Source organism: Aquarana catesbeiana, linkage group LG09 (assembly GCF_042186555.1).
Source record: "Aquarana catesbeiana isolate 2022-GZ linkage group LG09, ASM4218655v1, whole genome shotgun sequence".
Lineage (NCBI taxonomy): Eukaryota > Metazoa > Chordata > Amphibia > Anura > Ranidae > Aquarana > Aquarana catesbeiana.
In genome coordinates, this window is record NC_133332.1 from 46,426,015 (window position 1) to 46,449,088 (window position 23,074).

Below are 23,074 nucleotides of genomic sequence, written 5' to 3' on the forward strand. Positions count from 1 at the left end.
GCAGGCTGCCCAGAGGAGGAGAGAAGAAAACTTCAGACAACTTGCATTGACTTCTATTACAGAAGTCATTTGCAAGTCCCGCTGAAGGTATAATTGGCTTTTTTTATCAGCACAATCGGCCGATGCCGATTAAGTAAAAAAAGCCAAATATCGGCCGATATATCGGTCGACCTCTACAAGAACCTGCATATGAATAGTCACATCCAAAATGTTTCTATTTACTTTGTCATCAGAAAGTCACCAAACAAAGGTAAGTCAAAACTGTAAGATTCTTATCTTCAGAATTTCCAAGGAACTTACAGTAAATCATTGCCAGTGATGTCAGACAGTAAATAATTCATCTCTCAGAGCTGAAGTTCAAAATAATCGTCTTCCAGTATGTTGCTGGCACAGGAAATAGTAATCGCTGTGGTGTATTTTGCCTATGGATGCCCCAATGTTCAGCAAAATGTGTATTTCTAAGAAAAATTGGATACTATTACAGCAGCAATTGTTATTGCTTGTGGAGGTAACATACCAGACAATTGAAGTTGTGTGCTATACTAGTGTTCTGTAGTGTCAGAACTTTGTCATTTCTTTTTGTTATATGGGGAAAAAAAGCGGTAAGCGTGCATTTATCATGGTGATCTACACTCAAATGGTGATGGAAGACTGCACTATTTTGTTATAATATTCAGCATTTAGCTGACTGCTCTGGACTTTTATGTGGAATTCTCATTTAAGTCATATTTTCACTTTTTATCACTTTGCTGTCACAATATATATATTTATTAAATTTTTTTTCACCTTTACGTTTTTGATTGGGCTGTCATTTGCAAACATTATTTCTGCACACTCTATATAACCATATTTTTGCTCATATTTTATTTTATTCACATTGGTTTATCACTAAATATTTTCACTGTTTAGTGCAGCTATTGTTTTTCTATCTTTTTGTTATACACCTGGCATTTTAGGTGTCCTTAAAAGCGGCAATCTAGTCGTTTTTGTGTTTATTAAATGTTAGCAGCTACAAAAAGTGTAACTGCTGACTTTTAATAAACAGACACTCACCTGTCCCAGGATTCAGCGATGTGGCCGCCTGAACCCTCGACTCTCTCCCTCTCATCTCCCCAGCATTACAACTCTGGGGACCTGGTTGTGACAGCTTGTGTCCTCACAGCCAGGTGCGCACTGTGCATGTGCAAGTCGCTCTGCGCCTCCTGAATTATGGGGCAATCTTCTGGGACCTGTGATGTGTCCCAGAAGATTGCAGGGAGGGAGGTGGAGAAGTGAACTGTCAAAACTAGGTACCTGCCAAAAAAAAAAAAAAAAAAAAAATTAAATACCAAATGTAGGAGAGGGGGGAGGAGTGCTTAAAGCAAAATGTTCCCTTTTGGGTGGAGCTCCACTTTAAAAAGGTAGAAGAAAACGTCAGCGAAGGGAGAAGACATCACCGGAGGGAGAAGACCAGAGGAAGAAGACATTAGCGGAGGGAGAAGATACATTGGAGTTCTGGCAGGAGACATTCTTCATTTTTAATAAAGGACCGTCTCCTTGTTTTTTGTAACACTACACTTCTTTTTTTGGGTGAATGGGTAGGGGTACAATTTACCCTGTACGCATTCACATGGGTGGGGGGGGGGGGAGGGGAAAGCTGGGATCTGGGAGCCCCTTGTTAAAGAGGGGATTCCAGATTTCGATAAGTCCCCTGCCCGCAGACCCCCACAACCACAGTCCAGGGTTGTGGGAAAGATGCCCTTGTCCCCATTACGTCGAGGCCATGAGGCCTGGTTTTCAGTATCTGGTGCTTGCTTGTCCCCCCCCCCCGCGTTTCTGGCCTTCTGGGTTGCATGCTCAGATAAGGGTCAGGTATTTTTTTTTTTTTGGCATGGGGTTTTCACACAGTTTTTTTTTTTTTCAATTTTAGCATGGGATTCCTCCTCAATATCCATACCAGATTCAAAGGGTCTGGTATTAATCTGGGGGGGACCCCACAACGTTTTTTTTTTTTTTATTTTGGCGTGGGGTTTCCCCTCAAGATCCTCAGAGCACAAGTTGCATGCCAGGTCAGTTATGATGACGATCCACATTCAAATCAATGGCCTGAAATCATGCCCAAGTCAGACCAAAGTAGTGCAGGAACCTTTTTCAAAGTGGGACCGACACAAGTCAGACCAGTTACGACGGCTCTCACAGGGAACCTTTGATTTTGACATGTCATGCGACTTGTGCTCTCGAAGTCGGAGCATATGTCGGACCAGTGTGAACCGGCCGTGATCGATAGACCTGGAAATTGGAAACAGATGGCTTAAATTTTAGCCAATTAATACTGAATCAGCTGAAATTTGAGACGTGGGTGGCCCTGCAAGCACCATTTAGTTTGAAAACAGTTGGATTTAAAGTCAACTGAGCTGGGTGGAAAACTATTAGTCGAACAGGGACTATAACCTATCAGATACAGTCACTGTTTGGTATTGCGATTGTATTTAGACAGTCATTGGTGTCACAGCTGCCTTAATACAATGGATATTCATTCCTCCATCCACACCATGTGGGAAATCAAGTGATTTACTCTTTGTAGCTTCTGGACTAAAGGTCCAAAATTTGAGCCATCCGTACCCAGTATTATTCAGACATCACCTTTAACTTGATATTTAAAACTGAATATGTATATAATGTTCCTAATTTTATTCATATCTAATTCTGGATCAGCAATAAAAATTTATATTGTTTGCAATTAATAAAGACTGTTGCTCTGCTATTTGTCAGATATGCAAATTTTTTAAATTGTTCTATGAAGTGCCATCAATATAGATTTACTCTCTGATATCACAATAAGCAATGATTAAAGTTCTTTGGAAATTCTGACGAATTGAATCCCACAGTATTTTACTTACCTTTGTTTGCTTAGGGACTTCCTTGTGACAAAGAAAACAGACATTTTGGGTGTAACTGTCAATATACAAGTCTTTTACAATGCACCCTTTCTTTCTTTTCTGCTTTTTTGTTTTTAATTCAAAGTGGTAAATTAACTATCAGAATCTTTGTATGAGAGTTAAAGTTTCAATTTTTTCTATAAAATATCGATGCTTTTTTGAAAAAAGTCCCATAATGATAGGACATCCTTCAACTACTTATATCTATACATATGCCCTTTCATGAAAAATTATACCATTCAAATCTATAGTTAACAGGTTCTGACCAGGTCTGGAATACATATACATTAATGACTTTAACATTAAACAATCCCCATCCTGAAACCGGTGATCCTCTAAATCAGTGGTTCTCAACCTGGGGGACGGGACCCCCTCAGGGGTCGAATGACGATTTTCCAGGGGTCACCGAATCCTGGGCTGTTCCTGAAGCTTGCACAGCTCTCCCAGCCTTTCTGCAGCCACCCAGCAGGGCTGTCCCTGGAGCCCGCGGCCGCCCACTCAGTTCACGGCATGGCTCAGGGAAGAGACTAGAGGTCAGCTGACTGGTGAGGAATGTGAAGTGGGAGGGGCTGGAGGAGACCCTATCTCCTGATTTCGGCATAGGTGTCACTGCTACGAGACACCAAAGAACCGGAGACACAGCGAGTAACACTACCTGTGATTATAGTTGCCATTAAAAGTCCTCACTACAGTTCTCAGATCAGCAGATGACCTTGATTAAGAGCACCTAAGTTGGCTGATCAGAACCCCCGCCAGCACTGCCACTCATCCCATTCCCCCCACCAGCATTGACACTCATCCCAACTCCCCGCCAGCACTGCCACTCATCCCAACTCCCCGCCAGCACTGCCACTCATCCCATTCCCCCCATCCCCCTCCAAGGAGTAAGAGAAGGAATAAAAATAGAGAATACATGGAAGGGAGAGGAAAAAGAGGGGGAGGAACAAAGAAAGAGGGAGAGAAAGAATAAGAGAACAAGAAAGATGGCTAGAGAGAGGTATGGGGGGGGGGACAAGAAATTAGTATAGAGAGAGATAAAAAGGGAAAGAAAGGAAAGGAGAACAAAGAGAAAGAGTCGTACATCCTAAAATGTACCATAAGGGGTTTTAATACTGTACGAGTGGAAGGGACTCAGGGAGCGCTAAATGTCCGTGGGTTAGGGGCACAAATGAAACCTACGCAACGAAAATTTTACTGTTAGGGGTCCCCACAACTTGGGAAATTTTATCAAGGGGTCACGGCACTAGAAAGGTTGAGAACCACTGCTCTAAATCAAATAAATTAACTAAAGGGGCGTCAAATGACAAATAGTTAAAACCCTGGCTAGCTCTTACCTCTTGTATGGCCTGGTCTGCAGATTCCATCTTGTCAAATGTAACAAAGGCACACCTGTGAATATACAACCGTTACATTTATTTGTATAAGTTATGGCTACACCCCTCCCAAATATTTCCCTTGTGTTTTCTTACTTTCGTTGATCGTCCATGGCAAGGTCGATGATTTTCCCAAATTTGGAGAAGGCGTCTGTGAGCATCTGCTTCTTCATCCCGACACCATGAACATATACTGTGTTCCCTTTTCTGGGACCCCGGCGGTCCGAGAAAGTATCCGACCCTACAAAATATTGAAGGATATGTAGATATGAGTAATGTGGGCAGAAGCAGCTTGCTGTAAGTCATCTGTGCAGGAACTACAAGTTTCAGCATGCTGCAACTGATATGTCCGCCACAGATGGGATCTGAAGATTTTCAAGTCCTGGCCTATAGCTTTGTCTTCATTTTTCTAAACCTGTACTGAGAGGATTGTAGGCTGCTATTCCTGACTTCTCCTGAAAACACTACCTGACATGCCTATCCAAATTTTTTTTTAGGCAAAGACTGGGAAAAAGCATATAGGTCAAAAGTTTCAATTTTCTAAATCTGCATGAATTTTGAGACCTAGCAGTTAGCATTTTTTCAGGAGAAGGTCAGCAATTTAAATACCTGTATTTTTATTAAAAAAAAAACCTTTAAGCCACTTATAAGTAAAAATCATAACACAGATTTTAAAAATACTACTGGTATAACTGCATGAAATCCATTTTTATCTTAAAGCGGAGGTTTGCTGAAAAAAAGAAAAAAAATTAAAAGCCAGCAGCTACAAATACTGCAGCTGCTGACTTTTAATATATGGACACTTACCTGTCCAGGGAGCTCGCGGTGTCGGCAGCCGAAGCCGATCCGTCCTTCGGCTCTCGGCTGCTTCCGCCGCCATCCTCGCTAAGAGAATAAGGAAGTGAAGCTGCGCTGCACGTCCTCTCAGTTCCCTGCTGTATTCTGTGTCTCACAGAATACAGCGGGGGAGGACGTGGTAGGCGGCGGAAGTGGCGTAGGTCACCGCAATCACCGCGGTGATCTATGCCAGGAAGTGGGAGCAAATACCTGTATTAGACAGGTATCTGCTCCCTCCTCCCCCCTGAAAGGTGCCAAATGTGACACCGGAGGGGGGGGGGGGGAGGAATCCAAAAAGTGGAAGTTCCATTTTTCGGTGGAACTTCACTTTAAAGTGGATGTAAACCCGAAAAAATTTTTTTATATCATAATGTAGAGTATAAGATTTCCTATCATTTGAGCCCAGTCTTGCCACACAGAGTTAATCCATCTCTGAGCAATCCTCTTTTATTGTTGAGTGAGATAAATCTTGACAAACTGAGAAAAACTTTGTCAAATCCTCCCCCTTGCTGTGAGTGACAGGTGATTTACATATCTCATGCACTATCCTAGGAGACATGCAGTATTTTTTAATTCCCTCCCCCACTCCTTTCTTCAGCAGCTCTGCAGGGATTGGCTGTTCCACACCTCAGCATGATTTGGCATGCTGAAGTCATGTGGTTACTTTCCTGTCTTTTCACTGGATGTTAGGGCCCTTTCACACTGGGGCGGGGTCGGCTGTAAAGTGCCGCTATTGTAAGCGGCGCTTTACCGTCTGCATGCGGGGCGGTTTTACCCCCCGCTAGCGGCCGAGAAAGGGTTAAAAACCACTGCAAAAACGCCTCTGCAGAGGCGCTTTGCCGGCGGTTTAGCCACGCTGTCCCATTGATTTCAATGGGCAGGAGCGGTGAAGAAGCGGTGTATACACTTCGCTCCTTCACCGCTCCGAAGATGCTGCTAGCAGGACTTTTTTTCCCGTCCTGCTAACGCACCGCTCCAGTGTGAAAGCCCTCGGCACTTTCGGGTCGGTTTGTAGGCACTATTATTAGCGCAATAGCGCCTGCAAACCGCCCCAGTGTGAAAGGGCCCTTAGAGATCATAGCAGAAGTTCAGTGTTAGAAATACACAGGAGAAAATGCATATTGACAAGGGGAGTGTAGAGGTGGGCGGGGAGTCTACTGACATCACGACTCCACCCACCGAGCTCCAGACAACAGACCCACCCAAAGAATCTGCAGTTTTTCGGCTCTCATAACAGACAGAGGGGAGACAATTGACAGGTAAAGATACATGCAGGAGGCGTGTATATCCTTATAGATAACCCCTATGGCAGTAGTTTAGAAAGGATGACATTGGGTTTACATCCACTTTAAAGCCTAACTTAATTTTTAATGTGCCTTTAAATAGTTAGTTTGGGCAAAGCTGGCCCAAAACAAACTATTTACTGCACTAACAGATGCCCTTGCTGGCCACAATGTATTAACTATATGTAGCCTCAGCTACATACAGTATACAGCAATGTATTCTGACTTCCCGTCCTACTCCTGGCACATAGTAGAGTCAGGATGATTGCTGCTCAGCCATTCACAGCAAGCTTTGTATTTTAGGAATGAATACAAAATCTCCTTTGAGGCTGAGAGGCAGGCAGATGACGTCGCCAACCCATGCCTCAGCCAATCAGAGGAAGCTTGTATTCATTCACTGAACACAGAAAGTTCCTGGCGTGGGAAAGAAAGTCCCTGTACCATTCAGAATACATTGCAGTAATCTGTATGAAGCTGAGGCTACCTACAGTTTATATACTCCCAGCAAGCACACCTATTATTGCAGTAAATAGTTCATTCGGACAGTTTGGCCCAAGCAACCTTTTTAAAAGGATATTAAGTGTGGAGTTAGGCTTTACCTTTCCACAATGCACTGCACAGCCAACCAGTCAGGTTCTATTGCATTGCATTTTTTGGTCAAGCTTTGTTATCTTTTCAGGGAAAATCTAGATTCCGCACTACCCTGTCCCCTGAGCCTCAAAACTGGTTGTTACCTCTAGTAGGTGATCACAGAAGGTAGTGCTGCCTCTGACTAAAAAGAGTCTGTACGGCTCACTTTTCTCCTTGCTGGAGAGAAAGCTGTACTTCAAAGACACCCAGTGCAAGGATCTCCCTGCTTCAGCTTTATTCACGCTGTGGTTTTGTGCTTCCTCCACCTCCCCTGTCATTTCTTTACCATTACCCCATCAGTCATCAAAGGGGATGCTCTGACATGAGGAAGCAAAGCCCTGCCAATACCAAGGATGTCCACCCCCATACAGTGCAGAACAAGGCATGGTCACTCAGTAATGAAGAAAGGGAGACCACAGGCAACATTGGTGACTAGTTCTTTGTCCTCCACCTGCCTCTATTTGCTTATAAAAGTTGAAGTTCTCTTTAAGCCCTTCTCGCCTGCCCCAGCATCCTTTTTTTACAGACTCTGAACCCTCGGGGGTGGGAAGGATTGGCAAGCATGTGCCAAGCATGGGAGCCAATCCCACTGGCTACTGATAGTTAGTCTAGACTGAGAGCTGTCTTTTACAGCTCGGTCTCTGTGCTGGAAGCATGAAGTGAGGGCATTCTCAGCAGAGAGACATTTCGACCACCCAACGACACATTTGCGCAGCGAGTGGCTGTTAAAGCCCACACTTCTGAAGTCGCGCATATGAATTGCTGCAGCAACAAGTTAAAAAAGCATTCATGAGAAGGTGAACACAAAGAGGATGAAAAACAAAGCAAACCGAATATATATGAGAAAAAAATAACGATGAAGACATACAAGAAAACTATAGATAAAAAAAGTGTGATACCAGTCAGTCTGACTTTTAGGCAATCACAAGCAGCCAGCGTATTTACTTATTTTACTCACTTCTATGGAATTCTCTGTCTCGATCCCGCTCTCTCTCGCGATCTCTATCGCTTCGGTCTCTTTCTCTTTCCCGATCCCTGTCTCTATCGCGCTCCCGATCTCTGCCGCGGTCTCGTTCTCTGTCAAAGGTCTCCCTGTCTCCACGCCGAGAGTCTTTGTCACTCTCTCGATCCTCCAGCTCTCTTTCAGGGTCTCGCATTCGCTCACTGGAGCTTACAAAGCTGAGAGAGACAAATTGATAGCAGGAAGAGGAGCCTGCATATGTAACTGGCATATAATGCTATCCCAGCGTACACATAATACACAGAAATAAAACATTTAATGCATTATGGAACTTCTCAGCATAGGTATTCTGAAGATGCCTTTTTAAACTCCTTTTTAAAGATGCAAAACCGCAGCTCTCTCAACCTCATAACTGCTTGAAACCCAACTCTAGCCCAAACCTTTACATTTTTTGATAGACGCAGAAAGAGGATATATACGTCTGTCAAGTTTTTTTTTTGTTGTCCATGGCCACGGTATATAAATTTCACCCTGTTTCCTGTTCCTGTGACAAAACATGAGGGAAATGGTTGTCACTGGGACAGGAAGAAACAGACAGTAAAAATAACCTTACAGAGGTTCTAATCCTTACCAATTTTACTAAATGAGCGTTTTGTTTCAGCCTGTGTTCCCCCTGAAGATATTTCACATTACCTTCCATCTAGACAGGAAGTGAGGGGAATCTCCCCAGTGGGGGCACAGTCTGTAAATAAAAACTTGACAGCTTCTATTTCTTACCCACCCTGTACAAACTTACAAGTTTTGGCTGGAATTGAGCTTTAAGCTACTTACTAAGTCACTGGTCTAGACATTTGATATGCGCATACTAGTTGCCTACTAAACATTGATGTAAGGATCAACATGGAACCCCCCCCCCCCCCCCACAGAGTCGCCTTTTCCCATCCTTAAAAAGGCTCCTTTAAGATACCCAATGAGATTAAAGTGGAGTCCCCCCACCCCAGCAAAAAATTAAATGTCAGCAGCTATACATACTGTAGCTGCGTACCTGTCTTGGAATTTAGCAATGTCGGCACCCCAGCTAATGGAATCATCGGATCTCAGGTGCTGCCACTGCCATTCGTGGTAAGGAAAAACAGCAGTGAAACCTTTGGGCTTCACAGCCAGTTTCCTACTGTGCATGCGTGAAGCGCGCTGTGCTTTCTGAATAGCCTGGCAGCGGGGGAAGGAGGAGTGGGGCTGAACTTCTGAGTGATCTCGCCGCGGCGAGATATCTTGGAAGTGGGGACGGTATCTGTCAAAAACAGGCCAAATGTGGCACCGGGGGGGGGGGGGGGGGGGGGGGGGGGGGGGGGGGGGGGGGGGGCGAGGAGGCAGATCTAAAAAATTTTAAAGCCCAGCTCCAGCCTAAATGTTTTCATTTTGGCTACAGCTGGTATTTACATCAACAATAGCTGAATAGGATACAGATATTGGTATACACAGGCATTGATGAAAACAAGTGATCAGCATGGATTCATGAAGAATCGTTCTTGCCAAACCAATCTATTAACCTTCTATGAGGAGGTGAGTTGCCATCTAGATAAAGGAAGGCCCGTAGACGTGGTGTATCTGGATTTTGCAAAAGCATTTGACACAGTTCCCCATAAACGTTTACTGTACAAAATAAGGTGCATTGGCATGGACCATAGGGTGAGTACATGGATTGAAAACTGGCTACAAGGGCGAGTTCAGAGGGTGGTGATAAATGGGGAGTACTCAGAATGGTCAGGGGTGGGTAGTGGGGTTCCCCAGGGTTCTGTGCTGGGACCAATCCTGTTTAATTTGTTCATAAACGATCTGGAGGATGGGATAAACAGTTCTATCTCTGTATTTGCAGATGATACTAAGCTAAGCAGGGCAATAACTTCTCCGCAGGACGTGAAAATCTTGCAAAAAGACCTGAACAAATTAATGGGGTGGGAGACTACATGGCAAATGAGGTTCAATGTAGAAAAATGTAAAATAATGCATTTGGGTGGTAAAAATATGAATGCAATCTATACACTGGGGGGAGAACCTCTGGGGGAATCTAGGATGGAAAAGGACTTGGGAGTCCTAGTAGATGATAGGCTCAGCAATGGCATGCAATGCCAAGCTGCTGCTAACAAAGCAAACAGAATATTGGCATGCATTAAAAGGGGGATCAACTCCAGAGATAAAACGATAATTCTCCCGCTCTACAAGACTCTGGTCCGGCCGCACCTGGAGTATGCTGTCCAGTTCTGGGCACCAGTCCTCAGGAAGGATGTACTGGAAATGGAGCGAGTACAAAGAAGGGCAACAAAGCAAATAAAGGGTCTGGAGGATCTTAGTTATGAGGAAAGGTTGCGAGGACTGAACTTATTCTCTCTGGAGAAGAGACGCTTGAGAGGGGATATGATTTCAATATACAAATACCGTACTGGTGACCCCAAAATAGAAATAAAACTTTTTCGCAGAAGAGAGTTTACCAAGACTCGTGGCCACTCATTAAAATTAGAAGAAAAGAGGTTTAATCTTAAACTACGTAGAGGGTTCTTTACTGTAAGAGCGGCAAGGATGTGGAATTCCCTTCCACAGGCGGTGGTCTCAGCGGGGAGCATTGATAGCTTCAAGAAACTATTAGATAATCACCTGAATGACCACAACATACAGGGATATACAATGCAATACTGACACATAATCACACACATAGGTTGGACTTGATGGACTTGTGTCTTTTTTCAACCTCACCTACTATGTAACTATGTAATAATTGACATAGCAATAGAAGACAAATCAAAACCAGCCTCACCTCTCATAAAGGGACTTCCTCTGGGTACGTCGTGAGGCCTGGACAGGGAAAAAGAAGTTACATAAACTTATTGTTAAAACAAAAAACAAAACTTAGATAGCAAATGGTTTCCTGCAACAACCACGCCCCATCTTTCACCTTTAATGAAGTATGCACAATAAAGACAAGTGTCTGATTGGTGTGTTACCTCGGTCTGGTCCTCCTCAGAAGAGACACTTCGTTGGAAGGGCTGGAAAGTTGGAGCTGGACCTTTATCGGGGTCCTAGAAACAAGAAGGAGAGAATAAAAATGTCTATCTTTTGGACAACCTAAATCCAAACAAACAGAGGCACAGCACTGGGATCCAATATCGTTTAATGGGGATATAGACAGCAATAGTAAGATAACAGAGGGAAGGCGCACATATAATAGCGCCAAGGAATCTACTTGCCCCTCCCCAGAGGTAGCAAATGTGTAGTGTCCCTTGGCTTTGGACAACATAACGTTAAAGGGAGGGGGGGGCAGCTTTTTTTTTTTTAAATGCATGTTAAATTACCCCCCCTCCTCCCAGCCCAACATTGGAAGTCATCTCAATGCACACTGTATTCGGCATCTACTGGTGGTACCAAGAGAAAAACACACAAGTGGTGCATCTGTTAGATATTAATATACTGCTAGTTTGGACCTTAAGTTTGCCCTCCAGAGTCCGGGAACGCTTGAATCCACTGTTTTTGGTCCCAGACTTGATAGCACTAATGGCTCCACTCTTCACCAGCATCTTAGCCTGTTCTGTAGCTGTGGCCGTATCCACTGCCGGCTGGTCAGACATCGCTAAGGAGAAGAGGAAGGAAATTAAGAAATGCAAAGATTCAGGCCTCATGCACACAGGACGTTTTTTTTTCCTCCCCTGGACACCTTTGCTTCAGAGAGGAAAAAGTTGTGTTTTGCAAACGTGTTTAGGCGCACCAAGCTGTATTGATTGTTCATTCATTCTATTGGCCAGAATAACCATTTATCATGGCCATTGAATGAATGAACGCTCAAACGTTTTATTTTTGCCCCAAGGCTCCTCTCCTGAATGCACAAGTGATGTTATTTTTTTCTGCCTCTAAAAACCTGTTAGCTACCCCTTGCTAGTACCGGGTTGGACCCCCTTTTGCCTTCAGAACTGCCTTCATTCTTCGTGGCATAGATTCAACAAGGTGTTGGAAACATTCTTCAGAGATTTTGGTCCATAGTGACATGATATCTTCACACAGTTGCTGCAGATTTGTCAGCTGCACATCCATGATGATGAATCTCCCATTCCACCACATCCCAAAGGTGCTCTATTGGATGGAGATCTGGTGACTGTGGAGGCCATTGGAGTACAGGGACCTCATTGTCATGTTCAAGAAACCAGTGGTGAGATGATTTGAGCTTTGTGACATGGTGCATTATCCTGCTGGAAGGAGCCATCAGAAGATGGGTACACTGTAGTCATAAAGGGATGGACAGGGTCAGTGATAATACTCAGGTAGGTCGTGGTGTTTAAACAATGTTCAATTGGTACTAAATGGCCCAAAGTGTGCCAAGAACATATCCCCCACACCATTACACCACCAGCCTCAACCATTGATACAAGGCAGGATGGATCCATACTTTCATGTTTACGCCAAATTCTGACCCGACCATCTGAAATCGGACTCATCAGACCAGGCAATGTTTTTCCAATCTTTATTTGTCCACTTTTGGTGAGCCTGTGCGAATTGCAGCCTCAGGTTCCTGTTCTTAGCTGACAAGAGTGGCTCCCGGTGAGGTCTTCTGCTGCTGTAGCCCATCTGCTTCAAGGTTGGATGTATTGTGCGTTCAGAGATGGTATTCTGCATACCTTGGTTGTAACGAGTGGTTATTTGAGTTACTGTTACCTTTCTATCATCTCAAACCAGTCTGCCTATTCTCCTCTGACATCAACAAGGCATTTTCTACCGCTCACTGGACATTTTCTCTTTTTTGGACCATTCTCTGTAAACCCGAGAGACAGTTGTGTGTAAAAATCCCAGTAGATCAGCAGTTTTTAAAATACTCAGACCAGCCCGTCTGGCACCAAAAAAAATGCCACATTCAAAGTCACTTAAATCCCCTTTCTTCCTCATTCTGATGCTCGGTTTGAACTTCAGCAAGTCATCTTCACTACGTCTAGATGCCTAAATAAATTGAGTTGCTGCCACGTGATTGGATGACTAGCAATTTGTGTTACCAAGCAATTGTACAGGTGTACCTAATAAAGTGGCCGGTGAGTGTATGTGTGCAAGGACACATTTTATAGGCAGAAAAAAAAGGCTTCAAATGCCTCTAACAGCCGCATGTTTAATGCCCTGTGTGCATGAGGCCTTAGGATAAAACAAAGCATGGAGACAATAGGAAACACAACTCACATCTTTTGATCCCGGCCTGGGCTGTCTGATTAGTGGAAGTCTGTTTCTTCAAGGCAAGCAGTGCTTTTTTCTGTAATATAAATGACACATATGAGTACCAATGGACAGATTCTAACCAATGCACTGAATTAGACTTGCCATTAATGATTCCAAAACGCAAATGTAACACCTCAATTGTCCTGCACAGAGCCCTGACCTCAACTCTACGGAACACCTTTTGGATAAAATTTAATGCCAAGCTACTGAACTCCTCCTGCTTTTGTTGTATAACATACATGGTCTTTCTGGATTTTTCTTTTGTAAATGTCATTGGTCATTTTTTTTGTGTTCCACTTGGCGTAAAGTGATGTTCAACCCAAAACCAAAAATATAATATACTGCAGCTTAACAATCATTAGATGTGGTGGGTGCATTAGTTTACTTTTTTAGGCTTTTTTCCCCTTGGCAACCCCCCCCCCCCTCACCTTTCAGAGGGCAGAGAAATTGGAAAAAAAAAAAAAAAGTAAAAAACATTTTCTATCAGATATTTTATGAAAAAAAAACAAAAAATTAACACGATACAAAAGTAAGGAAAAAAAACAACACATAATACATTTCCCACAAACCCACTTACAATCACACCTCCCAAAAAAAAAAAAAAAAGAAGAAAAAAAAGAAAAACACATTTCCTATTTGCGCCCACCAGACTACGCTTTCATCTTTACTTAAGACCATTCTTCTCATTAATACTCCTTGATGCAATATATATATGGGTCGTAATAAACTGTATATTGGGATGATTGGATTATTGGCTGCAATACTAAGAACTCTCACTAGATGTCAGTATATATATGGTAATGACTCTGTTGTTTCTCAAAATATGTTATTCTTTCCTGCAGTGCTTGATACAATGTTGCAAGAAGCAGCTGCTAATGTTTAACTGTTCACTTGCTGAGGATAGATAGATAGATAGATAGATAGATAGATAGATAGATAGATAGATAGATAGATAGATAGATAGATAGATAGATAGATAGATAGATAGATAGATAGATAGATAGATAGATAGATAGATATACACACACACACACACAATAGAATCATTGTAAATTATACAGAAGTAATGGACAAATATAGATGTGATCTGTTTTTATGGGAATATGGGTAGAATTATTATTTCTCGTGGGGTTTATGGGAGGAATATCATGTTAACACCTTACATTGAACATATTTAACCCATTACTGATAATAATATGCATATTATTATTTTTCTACATGGGGATTATGGGTGGAATATTGTAGTGTTAAACATACATAGGAACATATTCAACCCATTTCTGATAAGAATACACACATAATTATTTTTCTACATGGGGATTATGGGTGGATATTCCACCCATAATCCCCATGTAGAAAAATAATGATATGCATATTCTTATCAGAAATGGGTTAAATATGTTCATTGTCAGGTGTTAACATGATATTCCTCCCATAAACCCCATGAGAAATAATAATTCTACCCATATTCCCATCAAAAACAGGTCAAATGTAATTTTTCCATTAGCAAGTGAACAGTTAAACATTAGCAACTGCTTCTTGCAACATTGTATCAAGCACTGCAGGAAAGAATAACATATTTAGAGAAACAACAGAGTCATTACCATATATATGTTTATATAGTACACTGACATCTAGTGAGAGTTCTCAGTATTGCAGCCAATAATCCAATCATCCCAATATGCAGTTTAGTATGTCCCATATATGTATATATACTTATGTTTATCCCCCTCTTGTATCATTGTTAGCTGTCTTCAGTATCATTAATTGACTCAACTGATTGTTCAGACAAGTTGGAGACTAGCCACAGATGCCAAATTTTTAAGAATTTTTTTAGAGCTCCTCCTATGTTTATTTGCCAATTCCTCTCACTTTAAATTAAGATTAATCGCCCTAATCCATTGATCTGTCGTTGGCGTATATTTTGATCTACATTTCAGTAGTGTAAATTTACGAGCCATATACATAGTTCTCAGCCACATCACATGCATTTCAGCTGGGATGGTGCTTTCCGATATAATCCCTAGCAAAGCTATTTTTGGTTCTAAGTGAATTTGTGAAACATAGGAAATTTAAAATATCAAAAACACCCTCCCAGTAGCGATGTAGTTTAGGACATCGCCACAGCATATGTATAAGTATACCTGTATCAGTGGTACACCTTGGACAGTTTGGTGTGTCTGCTTTACCCCAAGAGTGTAATTTAAAAAAATTATTTTTTTATTTAGTTTTTTACCTTAATGCAAGGAATGCATTAAAGTGGTTGTAAACCCACTTGTTAATTTTCAGGCAATCCCCTGTCTTTCATAATGCTATGTCTCCACTGTATACAATTTATTTAAAAAAATGCCGTTCTATACCACATGACCAGCTGCCTCTCCCCTCTCTCAATCTGACAGCTACAGTGGGAGGGGCCAAGAATCCCCCTCTGATGTCAGTCGGAAGAGAAAGGAGGGCAGTCATGTGAGTGCCGAGTGGCGCTAAGAAATAAAGTATAGAACGGCATTTCTTTAATAAAGCATTTACAGTGGAGACATAGCATTATGGAAGACAGGGGACTGCCTGAAAACGAACAAATTTTTTCAGCAGGAGGGAAGTTGGCGGGCACTGAAACAGCTGACAGGCAGGGAGGGAGGGAGAGAGGAGGACAAAAGCGAGCTGTGGGTGACGGAGGCTCATAAACTGACCACAGTGTCAGGGCTCAGCAGCCATGATAAACCGTGGTCATTTTAAAGGGAGGGGGGGCAATCTGCTGTTCTAAACCTCTCTTCTGTATCCCCAATGCTAATAATGTTGCATTGGAATTCCTTACTCATTTTCAACAATGTATTGGTTAATTGAAACCAATGAATACCCCTTGTCATGCTTTTTGATATGTTACCAATAAAAAATTTGAACAGAGAGGGGGGAGGGCAGAACCAGGCAGGATCAGCCAGGTATTTTATATGATACAGGGGGGCCAAATTACACAGCACAAGCACTTTGCTGTTATTCATACTTTAAAGAAACGGGATCCATTTTTTTTTTATTAGAACAACAAACATTTTAGGGTAAAAAACATTTTTAGCTTTAGTATCACTTTAAGAATACATATTTGAAAAGAATTATTTTTTTTTCTTTTTTTAAGCCAGCCTTTAGTGTCATAGTAATAATAATAACAGTGCCAGAGGCAAAGTTCAATAAGCACAACAGCCATCCGAATGAGTCTTGTACTGGCTTGATTTCTGTAAATTCTGAATGATGCTATGCTTTGTACATAGTGCTTTGTAATGTTTTTAAAAATTACACCTGCCGAACTCCATCACTCCGAAATAGTATTTTATACAAAGAAAAGCTTGTGTTGTAGGCTAAATCTGACAAGATACGTAGAGATTTCTCTCGTACAGGCAAGGGCTGATTGCCCATAGATTGCCCCGGGGTGGATGGAGGAATCTCCCACTGCCAGCCATTGTACTCAGAGCTGCTGCCCCTGGAGCTATTAGAATACCTGAACAGTGACTGCAGATCGTTGGGCTGCAGTCACTGTTCAGACAGCTTTTTTTTATATATATATATATATATATATATATATATATATATATATATATATATATATATATATATATATATATATATATATATATATATATATATATCGAAATCTGTAGAGGCGGAAGGTGTTGGTAGGGCCTTTCACTGAATTTCAGCGATTCACAGGAATTGGCTTGAATGTGAGCCACGTATAGCCAGCCTCAGTAACATGTCTGCAGGAAAATTAAAAGACACACACAATTACCCACATAAGGAATCACTTCAGATTGTACAAGAGCAGTGTGAACAGTAATCTTTGTTGAAGATTTAAAAGTACCATTCAGCTCCAGTTTGTAAATGCTAAACACAGAAACACAGATCCTAATGAGAGTGTTGATCGCCACTTTAAACAAGCTACTAGCAGGCTTCAGCTTTTTTTGACGCTTATTGAAAGCCTGCTAGTAGCTTGTTTAAAGTGGCGATCACTTCACTCAAAAGTGTAAGTTCCGCTCTCCCCCCGCGCCCCCCTTTACATTTGGCCGTTTTTTTTGGGGGGGGGGGGGGGTGGGTACCTGTTTTTGAAAGGTACCTGCTCCTTAAATTCTGGTCAGAGCACTGCGGTGATCTGAGAGGAAGTCCGGCCCTCCCGCCTCCTCCTCCCATAGCCTTTTGGGACACGTCACAGGTCCCAGAAGACTGCGGGACACATCACAAAGCGCAGTGCAGCTCGTGCATGCGTAGTTGGAAGCCAGCTGTGAAGCTGCAAGGCTTCACTGCAGGTTTCCCTTAGTGAAGATGCCAGCCCCTGCATCTGAAGCCAATTGAAGAACCGGTTTGGGTGAGGACAGGGCTGAGGACAGGGCTGGGGACAGGGCTGGACCCAGGGCTGGGGGGGCTTCGGAAACTGGAGCTCCTCTTCAAAAGCTCCAACAAAGCTTTCAACACTGCTCTTATAAAAGCTGAATCCCACGTGCAACAGGACTTAGCAGGTTTCAAGTGTTTTTTTTTTTACAAACAACCGCACAAGCTGTGTGTAACAAACGAAGCCAATGTTATTGATGATACAGTGACTGTAAAGTCTTGTTTTTTTTTTTTTTTTTTTTAATCAAAATAACAAACATGTCATACTTACCTACCCTATGTAGTGGTTATGAACAGAGCAGCTCAGATCCTCCTCTTCTCGGGTCCCTGGCTGGAGCTCCTGGCCCCTCCCTCCTGTTGAGTGCCCCCACAGCAAGCAGCTCACTATAGGGGCACCCGAGCCGAGCTGCAGCTCATGGTATCCATTCAGACACGGAGATGTGGTTTGGCCCTGTCCCCTCTCCTGATTGGCTGAGTTTGAGTGACAGCAGTGGGAGCCAATGGTGCTGCTGCTGTCTTGTTTTTTTTTTTCTTATTTAGCCTGTGGCGTGTGAAACACACTCAAAAACTCCAACCAGTGCCAAAAAAAGTGCACACACCGCTGCTGTGTCTCAGCCAATCAGGAGGGAGAGTCTGAGAATGTCTGAGGCACTCGTGGACATCAGCTGGATAGAGATGGGGCTCAGGTAAGTATTGGGTGGCTTAGGGAGGCTACTGCACACAGAAGGTTTTTTTTTATCTTAATGCATTAAGATAACAAACCTTCTGCCTTTACAAACACTTTAAGGCATTCATCAAGCAGGAAATGAGTTACAGTCTGTAATTATATGGATTATAACACTAAAAACATCCCAGTTTTTAGAGGATCAATCTTTTATCACTAACTGAATACTTTGGAAAATATTACATTATGCTGTCACAATATCCCTCAGAATTTTTTTTTTTTCCCCATCAGATTTAACAAACCTTCTTTTTGAGCTTGGCATACTTCCGCTGCAGAGACTCCTCCTCCTCTGTCAAGATGGGTGGCAGCATAACCATGATACTGAGAGATACCTGAGAGAGGGGGAGAAGGTGGGCAAAGACCTTGTTAGTCATCTAATGTCATCGTTCCTAAAGCGGTCAGCTCTTTTTTCTTATGGTTGTGGCCGGCTATGCTGCTATTTTGTTGGCCCCTCTGTTCGAGCATTGTGGGAGTGAACTGTTCTTGGGTGGCTGGTCAGAGCGGCAAAAGAAGGATTTCTCATTCCATCTTTCCTCTGTGGCCACCTACCTATACCTCTAGTAAGTTATATTTTAGTGCATGTTATATATTTGAGAAGCTTGTTTATTATAATCTTAATGTTCTATTCATGCTTTGATTCTTTACTACTACTCCAGCTGCAATGTGAGGGTCAATGTGCGTTTTGTGAGCTCCGATTAAAGCGGAGTTACACCCTATTTTTTTTTTACTTCAGCACCCCGTTGTTGCTGATCGTTATGCCATTAGGATTTTTTTTTTTAAGGTTTTGTAGGGTTAACGAAGACCTCCACTTCCGCCCTACCTTGTCGTGGTGAGGTACATTAAGGATAAGCTCCGGCGTGTTCGCTTGCTGCACGCGCTGAGCCCGCCAGGAAGTCGGCACTGCACAGCGCTAAATACAAGCAATGAGACGTTTCCCCATGTGCAGCTGCAGAGATCAGAAAATGTCTCACTGCCTGTGATTAGCGCAGCGCATTGCCGACTTCTTGGCGGGCTCTGCATGTGCAGCATGCGAACATGCCGGAGCTCATCCTTAAGGTACATTATATCCTCCCGTCCTTTGGCTCCTGAGATATAACATAGCTCCCAACTGTCCCTGATTTCGAGTCACTGTCCCTGATTTGGAGCAATGTCCCTCTGTCCCTTATTCCTCCTCATTTGTCCCTCATTTTGGTCTGATCTATATAGATGTATATAAAATGCACTTTTTATCTATCAAAAAGTGTTTCCCAGAGCTAAACCTTTCCATCTGATTTCTAAATTGCTGCATTTGTAAATTTCAAAAGCCAATGTAAAGGAATAGTAGTGGTAAAAAAAAAAGCACTTGTGGGTTTACCAATCATTGTTTTTTGTACAATTCTCCTTTAAGGAGGCGTGGCAGGGGGTGTGTCCTATGCCTACATACTTTTGCTAATAGGTGTCCCTCATTCACATCTTAAAAAGTTGGGAGGTGTGATATAAGGGTCATCAATCCCAGGAGCCAATGGGCAAATTGACTAACAGGTTGCCATGACAATGGGGCGGGAACTTCCTCAGACAACGCCACTGCTATGGCAACCTGCAATACACCAAGTACGCTGCACTTTGTTCTCACAGTGCAGGCGCAAGATCGGGGAGGTGCATTCTGGGTAGTCAGCTGCACCATAATCCGGAAGAAACTCTGAGCGGGCTTCAGATGCCCACGCTCAAGATGGGAGCTTACATTATACAGAGGGAGCAGTGAGTACATTAGATTAACAATTTATCTCCCCAAATGGGAAAAATACAGCAAAAAAACTGACAGGAGTTATAACCCTCCATCCATTTTGCATTGTGTTCCACTCTAAATGTATTAGGTATGTGGAATCATTTAATCAAATACATAAAAAGATATATTTAACCTCTTCCCACCTGCCCTGGTGTCCCTTTAAAAAGTTCTAAATGCCCGAGGGATGGGAGGAATTGATGATCATGTGACCACTGGGATTAGCTGTGACAGTGGCCACCAGATCAGGACACAATCCTGCCAGCTACCGATCGTTAGTTTGGACAGCGAGCTGTCTTTGATAGCTCAGTCTCTGTGATGGGAGCCCAGCAACACACATGTGCGGCACGCGGGTGTTAAAGCCCACCTTTTTGCCGCCAGACATATGTGTTACATGGGCAACAACAACAGGGTAAATAAGAATTCCAGGTATGTTCTTTTATTGCATTGTTATATTGGTCCAGTATGCAACAATGTAACAAAAACCATGTGTGGAATTCAGGTTGATCTATGTATAGTATGTGTGGTCCTGAAACATTGATATTCTGCTGTGGTTACCCCTGACAACAACAGCCATGCATGGCCCACCACCTGTCTGCACACCTCTGCCCACAGTACAGCCGTGTCTGCATAATACCCCACAGCACCTACATGTCACCAAGGACACAGAGTCAATGAATCCATCTATAAGTGTCCCCTTACTGATAATCCATGCACAGGACAAATTATAGCTCAGTTTACCTGTTTATGCCGGTCGCGCTCTTTATACGTCACGCAAAATGAGGACTCTATTTACCAACCAACAGAACGAAGACACATCACGCCCGCCAATCACGGAGGTCACTTGAGGACATCCTTCCGCCACACGTGTCGGACTAACCCCGCCTCTAGCAATACTTCCGCCACACATCGAGCGCACCGTCCAATTAGAAGCCGCGGTTGCGGTGACCTCACTTAGAGCGACCACAGGAGTTCCTTCTGATCCCTGTGCTGGGATTTATGATGTAGTAGTAAAGCGCAGAGATCACAAATAAAGTGCTGCCAATACAAACGTCTGGAGCGTATTACAGATCCTCTCCTAGGAGGGACAGGCCAGGGTTTGGGTCGTGGTGGGCGCACATTGATTACACAGGTTCTGTGGCTGGTTAAGGTGGTAATGAAACTCACTTGGAGCCTTATCTGCATTATATTAGCCTCAGAATCTGTGTAATTCATATGTGTTCTGGATTAAAGGGATGAGCCAAAAAAATGATGGTGGAGCACCATGGAGGGGAATGTCTGGGTCCAAGAGGAGAGGTGAAGGGCTCACTTACATTTGTGTTGCCCTCTGGAGAGTCATCTATGGTGGAATGCTTTTAAGAGGGCGTTGGACAGGCGGTGAAGAGGAGACCTCCCACACCCAAAATATATATACACACACACATTTTTTTTTTTTTATATATATATATATATATATATATATATATATATATAAAGGGTCCCCTCACAAGTCTCCCCCCGCCCCCCCCCCCCCCCCCCCCAAAAAAAACAAAAAAACCTGTGCCGCAACTTCACGCACCGCACACAGCTGCAGCACAGCCCTGCCTGACCAATGCAACAAGGGGGGGATATCATTGTAGCATCAAGGCATCTGCTGCTTCTGTATCTTAAGGGGAAGCTGTAAAAATGCAGCTCAAATACATGTTTTTACCACCCCCCCCCCCCCCCCCCCCCGAAACTGTAAGCGATGCCCAAAAGCTCTTTCATACTTGCAGTAATGTTTAACACCACCCCTGAAAAGTAATCCACATTGAATCAGTTTTCAGAGGGCAGAATAGTAGCAACTGGTAGGTGTTCAGGAGGCTCTACTGTTGCCTTCCTCATGCCTCTTTTTTCTTTTTAAAGCGGTATTAGACCACTGCAGGAAAAAAAAAAAACACACCTGTAAGACAATGCCATAATGTGCTAGTATGCATCGCATACTAGCACATTATAAAATACTTACCGTAGGCTGCTTGCACACTGCAGCCGCATTAGCGGTAAAGCACCACTCGTTTTAGTGGCGCTTTTCAACTGCTAGTGGGGTGCTTTTAACCCCCGCTAGCGGCCAAAGATGCTGCTTACAGGACTTTTTTTTTCCTATCCCACAAGTGCACCTCTCCAGTGTGAAAGCACTCAGGCTTTCACACTGGGGAGGCATGAGAGGCAGTTTTCTGGCACTTTACAGGCACTATTTTTAGCGCTAAAACGCCTGAAAACTGCCTAAGGGCCAGTTCACATCACATGCAGTCCAGTGCGTTTTTGTTCTGCATCAAAACCGCATGGAAAGTAGGTTATATGGTTTCCAATGGCATAGTTCACACCAGTGCTTGCAGTTCCAGTTCCAGAAAAAAACAAAGTTAATGACACCCCCAGTTTAGTTCACAGATCGCAGTGCGAACTGTGAACTCGCACAGGAATGGGATCGCATCGGTGAGAACACCCATGCAATCCGATTCTAGTGCGGGGAAAAACAAGTCCCTGCACTATTTCTGTGCAAATCCAATACGAGTTCAGCCATACAACTTTATGGCTGAACTCGCATCGCTCAGAGATCGCATGTGATCAGCACCTGCGGTGCGGGTGCCAATCACATGCAACCTCTGAGATGGCACTAGTGTCAACCCGGGGTTTGAGGTTAAGAAAAAGGGGGGGAGAAATTGCACTGGACTGCATCAAAAACACGCATGCAGAAAAGCATCTGGAACGCACCCGGACTGAAGTCCTTCCAGCAGTGCCCGGTCCCTGCAGAGAGGGCTGACATCTTCCCCGCGGTCTTTCTTCTGGGTTCGCGGGCTCTGTCACTGTGAGTGACCGGAGCCGCGATGACATCACTCCCGTGGTTCCGGGAAGAACCTCTGAAGGTCCGGCGCGGTAGGCAGACTTTACTATCGCTTTAAACCACTTCAGCCCCGGAATGTTTACCCCCCTTCATAACCAGGCCATTTTTTGC

At 43.4% G+C, this 23,074-nt stretch overlaps 1 protein-coding gene across 1 annotated transcript in view; it reads right to left on the reverse strand.

Moving 5' to 3' along the window:
- Positions 1-20,980, reverse strand: part of NELFE (negative elongation factor complex member E) — a 34,180-nt gene extending 13,200 nt beyond the window's left edge. The window contains exons 1-9 of the mRNA XM_073598428.1: positions 20,845-20,980; positions 18,584-18,673; positions 13,211-13,280; positions 11,479-11,624; positions 11,002-11,076; positions 10,815-10,852; positions 8,000-8,220; positions 4,388-4,532; positions 4,253-4,307 (exon numbers count right to left, since the gene is read on the reverse strand). Of these exons, the coding sequence (XP_073454529.1) occupies positions 4,253-4,307; positions 4,388-4,532; positions 8,000-8,220; positions 10,815-10,852; positions 11,002-11,076; positions 11,479-11,624; positions 13,211-13,280; positions 18,584-18,658 (825 nt within the window). The 5' untranslated portion in view covers positions 18,659-18,673; positions 20,845-20,980. The remainder of the gene's footprint in view (positions 1-4,252; positions 4,308-4,387; positions 4,533-7,999; positions 8,221-10,814; positions 10,853-11,001; positions 11,077-11,478; positions 11,625-13,210; positions 13,281-18,583; positions 18,674-20,844) is intronic.
- Between the last annotated feature and the right edge of the window lie 2,094 nt (positions 20,981-23,074).